Below are 5,106 nucleotides of genomic sequence, written 5' to 3' on the forward strand. Positions count from 1 at the left end.
TGTTGCTCCCATCGTTTGCTCACATAGCTCAAACTGCTTTATCATATGGCGCTGTTTTTCTGACACCAACAATAGTTAAGAGAGTTAAACATATTAGAACTAGAGTAGTTCTAGAATGAGTGATCCCTCCAAGAAGTGGATCGTCACAACAGGCATCCAAACACTCAAGAAATAGTTATCTGAATTGAAACTATTTTCGGATCATTTTTACAGGGATCCAAACAGCACCTACCCTGCATTACTTATTCAGAATATATATATATTTTTTTTAAAAAGTAACAAATAGATCAGCTACCACAAACATAGGACATAAAAGGATACAGGTTGCCAACTCAGAAGAAAACCAAAGTGAATTGATTTAAATATTAACCAAACAGGCAAGAAAAATGGATTTTAAATGAAGAAAATCAGATCAAAACTTTGAAGCATAGAATCACAATTATAAACTTGGGAAACAACCTATTTACAAAAAATTTCTGGGATCCACAATAAACAACTTTCCTATAGGCCACAAATCCAGTACACTAAACAAAAGCATGAGCTCAAAAATACAATAAAAAAAAAAAAAGAAAGATCCATTTGTACCATAAATTACAATGTTTCAATTGACATTTGAATGTCTTCTCTCCTCTTTCTGATGCCAATGAGTTCTCAAAAAATAACATATGCTTCAAAACTATAGCTTAATACACCCCCCTCTAAATCACACCATGTAACAAAAGATGCCATATTTTCGTAAAGGATAAAGACAAAACTGGAATTGTCAAATAATGTTGTTGTATATATTAATTTAAGTAGCTATCCGTTAAAACTGAACAGCATTTAGAACATTTTTCAGAGAATATTTGTACTTGATTGAATATTTCATAGACTTCTGAACAAGAACCCTGTAAGGTCCTAATAGCAGTTGGCCAAAAATTCTAAAAAAAACAAAAGTAATGAAAGGTTAGGAGGTAAAAACAAGATTTCTGTAAGTTAGTTCAGATACCTCCTTTCGAAACCCAATATAGGTCAGGTAATTCTGTACGTTTTTACCAAAAGATATATACGCCGTATCACTTCTGCAGTTGAACTAGCAACTCCGTTCTTTTCAATTCTTTTGCCTGACACAAAAGCTAAATAGTTGATCATACCGTAGCCCCGACTTCTACAAAGAATACAGATTGAACTTAATTCTGCCAGGGTTTTACTCCTGATTTCTGAAACTCTATAGCTCTAATCAGTAACAAAATTTGGACGATGTTTCCTCCCACGACTAAATTGCTTATTGCCAGCCTACCAGCAAAGATGTTGGTTTAACAAACTTGATACTGAGTAATGTTCATAATTCAAACAAGGCATTCAAAAGTTTCCCCAACCTTCATGGGAACTGCAACTTCCTCAATGTCTATGTTGGAACCTTGGCTCTTCTGCAAGAATCAGAAGAACATAATATTATAAAATATCCCTTTTTGCAGCAGTCTTCAAGCTGGTCAATCAACTTCCTATCCAATTATTGAGGTCTCTCGTTTGACTCTTTAAAACTGTGAATATTCGCAGCTGGTTCACTCCACAATCAATGAAATAAAAGAAAGAAATCACATAGCTTTGCCTGTTTGAAGTCGATTGTCTGATCAAAGAGCAGAGAACTATGCACAATAAATCAAGTGTATATATCTGCAAGAAAAAAAATCTCCCATATGAGTCACTTGACCACATTCAATGGACAGAATCTTACAGAGCTCAATGCTTGCGACCCCAACTCTGGTCCTTCACTTGTTCTGGCCATTAAATTGGATCTTTCCAATCTGCAGCTGCCAAAATGCCCCTGAATCATTATACAAAAAACACATAGCTCCAACAGATCAACATGAATAACTTGCCTGCACAATGAAAGCACCACATTTTCAGGTTATGAGATATGACCAAGAACATATTTCTAGAAACACTGGCCTGAACAAATTTTTCTTTCTCGTAAACTGGATTTTCTTCATTTTACTGAGGTATTTCTCTTCTTTAAAGACAACAATGTGGGGGTTAAAAGATCAGTTTCTCAAACAAAAACGCAGTGTATAAAATTTAGCTCCAGAATCTACCACTGAAAGAACTTATCATCGCAGTAGTTGAGGTATGTTACGGTGTATCACTGAAACATCCCAGAAGCATAGCAGTTCAAGCTATCTCAAATGCTCCTTTCGATTTAATCTCTGTTCTTCCTTCAAGAAACAGCATCTATAAAGTTCCAACTCTTCTCTGGATTTGAATCTTGATGATGCTTCAAATTCAAAAGCCCGTTACAGGAATCCAAATGACCAACCTATATACATCTCCAGAATTAAAATAAGCGGTCGGATGTATAGTCTTTGGTTATGTAATATAACCAAATATTAAGTGAAATTACAACAAAAAGCTTCTTACATGTAGAAGTTATCTCTTCAGAGATAAGCACCGAAAAAAATTGAGAAGAATCCAAGAATCTTTACCGTACCAAATTTGGTTCAACCCTTCAAAAGCATTAGCCATTACCAGAAGTCCCCACAAGAGCACTCCCCATTACTGAACTTGTGAAACCTAACAGAATCCCTAACAAGAATATCCCGTCCAGATATCTTCGAAATGAACTTAGTCGCGTTGTGACAATCACCGCATACACGCAGGTTCTTAACTACCCTTATTGGCATTCCCTTTGGGATAAAAACCAATCCAAAAGCTATCGCGAGCTTCTCGCTATGGTGACCAAGCATTTGTATCTTCTCTGCTTCCCCTACATCATGCAACACGGAGCTCATATCAGGCTTATATCCTTCTTCGATCATCTTATCCATAAGCTTATCTAATTCCTCTAATATCCTCTTTGAATAGGGGTGGGACTGATCATCAGCTGAAAAAATGTGAACTTCATTCTTATACTTAATCCAGCTACATCCGGGCTCCTTCTTTACCCTCCTATCTCTCATTCCTCGCCGCAACCGGGATACCTCGTCCCATTGGCCTTTAGCAGCATACATACTGGATAGTAATACATAGCTCGCGGGGTTTTGTGGGTCGGTTTCTAAGAGGTTCTCGGCGGCCCATTTCCCAATTTCTATATTGCCCCGAAGTCTGCATGAACTTAACAATGTTGCCCATCCAATTGCGTCGGGTTGGCACGGCATTCCCTTTATAAATTCCTCGGCCTCGTTTAACCTCCCCGCTCTGCTAAACAAATCGATCATACAAGTATAGTGATCGGTTATCGGGACGATACCATGGTCTTTCACCATGGAATCGAAGTAACTACGCCCTTTCTCCACCAGCCCGGCTCGACTACAAGCAGAAAGGACGCCGATAAACGTGACCCCATCGGGCTTCACATTATTAGCCAACATGTCTTCGAACAACTCTACAGTTTCTTTCGCCTTCCCAAATTGGGCATACCCCGAGACCAGCGCGGTCCACGAGACCTGATCCCTTATACGCATGTCGTCGAACAGGCGGTGCGAGTCCTCGATGCTCCCGCACTTACCATACAAGGTGACGATTGCATTGGACACAGTAAGGTACGATATCAACCCCGAGACAAGCGCTCGACAGTGGAACTGCGTGCCCTCCTCTAGACTCGCTAAGTTGGCGCAGGAGCTAATTACGCTCCCTAGGGTGAAATCATCCGGCTCGATGCCGTTATGTTCCATTTCACAGAAGGTCCTCAAAGCTTCCTCGTTACACCCGTTTTGCCCGTACCCAACGAGCATCGCCGTCCACGACACTATGTTCTTACGCGGCATCTTCCTAAAAACTGATTCTGCTGGCCCAACGCACCTGCACTTTGAGTACATATCGACAAGAGCGCTGCCGACAAAAATGTTATCTTGATAGTGGGTCCTAATTATATAAGCATGAATCTGCTTCCCTCGGTCCAATGCCGAGAGGCCGCCGCAGGCAGCGAGAACGCTCCCGAAAGTGTACTGATCGATGCCGACGCCCGCGGCTCGCATCCTCCCGAACACATCGACCGCCTCCGATTCCAACCCGTTCTGCGCGAGCCCCGCGACCACCGCGGTCCATGAAACCGAGTCCCTCTCAGGCATTTCGTCGAACAGCTGCTTCGCGTCCCCGACCGCGCCGCACCGGAGCAAGCCCGTGATCATGGTATTGTATGCGACCACGTTCCTCTCCCCGATCTCGTCGAAGGCTCTCTTCGCCTCGTCGGCGAGTCCGGACTTGGAGTACATGTCGACGAGCGGGCTCGCGACGAAGACGCAGGACGCGAGCCCGGAGCGGAGAATTCGGCAATGGATCTGGCGGCCGAAGCGGGGGCCCAAGCGGGAGGTGGAGAGGACGAGCATGGTGGAGAAGGTGACGCGGGAGGGGGCGACGGTGGAGTCCCGGGACATGGCGCTGAGGGAGGGCATGGAGAGGAAGGCGGCGGAGAGGGCGGGGAGGAGGGCGGAGGAGCGGGAGAGGGCGGAGAGGAGGGCGTTCCAGGAGTGGAGGTTCGGGTGGGGAATTTGGTCGAACACGCGGCGGGCGTAGGCGGGGGAGAGGGCGCGGGCGTAGGCGGAGATGAGGGCGTTGGGGAGGAAGGGGGAGGGGAAGGGGGAGAGCGCCTTAAGGACGCGGCAGTGGAGCCGCTTGAGCAGGTGGGCGTGGGAGGGAGAGACGCCGGTGCGGAGGAGGAGGGCGGCGTAGTAATTTGTANAGGATCAAACGGCAGGCGAAGGTAAAGGGCGGTACACGAGCAGAAGAAGAAGGGAATGTTTAATGATGCGGCGGGAGGAGGAGGCGTGGCCGCAGAGAGGGAGGGTGCGGGTGGACGAGTTCGCCGAGGTGACGGCGCAGGAATTCCGCGAGAGGGGGAAGGGGAGGGGGAAGGAGGGGTTGCGGGAGTAGAGGCGGATGCCCAGTATTTATTAAACAACTTGAACACGAACTGGTTGGTTAAAATATCAAGTTAAAAAATTCTATGTATATTCGACTTATTATTTATTAATAACTCGAATACGAGTCGATTTGTGAACAGCAAGTTAGATTGTCGAGTCTACTCAAAAGGAAAGAGGACACGGCGTGAAATTGGAGTGGATGGGGGCGCATGCGGATTCGCGGCTGTGAAAGAAAAGCGTCCTCCAAGTAGTAGGGCCGTCAACGAGT

The 5,106-nt window shown here is 44.9% G+C and overlaps 1 protein-coding gene across 1 annotated transcript; it reads right to left on the minus strand.

Annotated features, from left to right (window-relative positions):
- LOC109727510 (putative pentatricopeptide repeat-containing protein At1g68930) lies at window positions 413-4,655 on the minus strand (the record flags this gene model as incomplete). The annotated part of the gene is made up of 2 exons (XM_020257651.1): window positions 413-2,296; window positions 2,398-4,655. A coding segment is annotated over one exon (2,154 nt), but the record flags the coding sequence as incomplete, so codon positions are not given.

Source organism: Ananas comosus, linkage group 22 (genome assembly GCF_001540865.1).
Source record: "Ananas comosus cultivar F153 linkage group 22, ASM154086v1, whole genome shotgun sequence".
In the NCBI taxonomy this organism is placed as follows: domain Eukaryota; kingdom Viridiplantae; phylum Streptophyta; class Magnoliopsida; order Poales; family Bromeliaceae; genus Ananas; species Ananas comosus.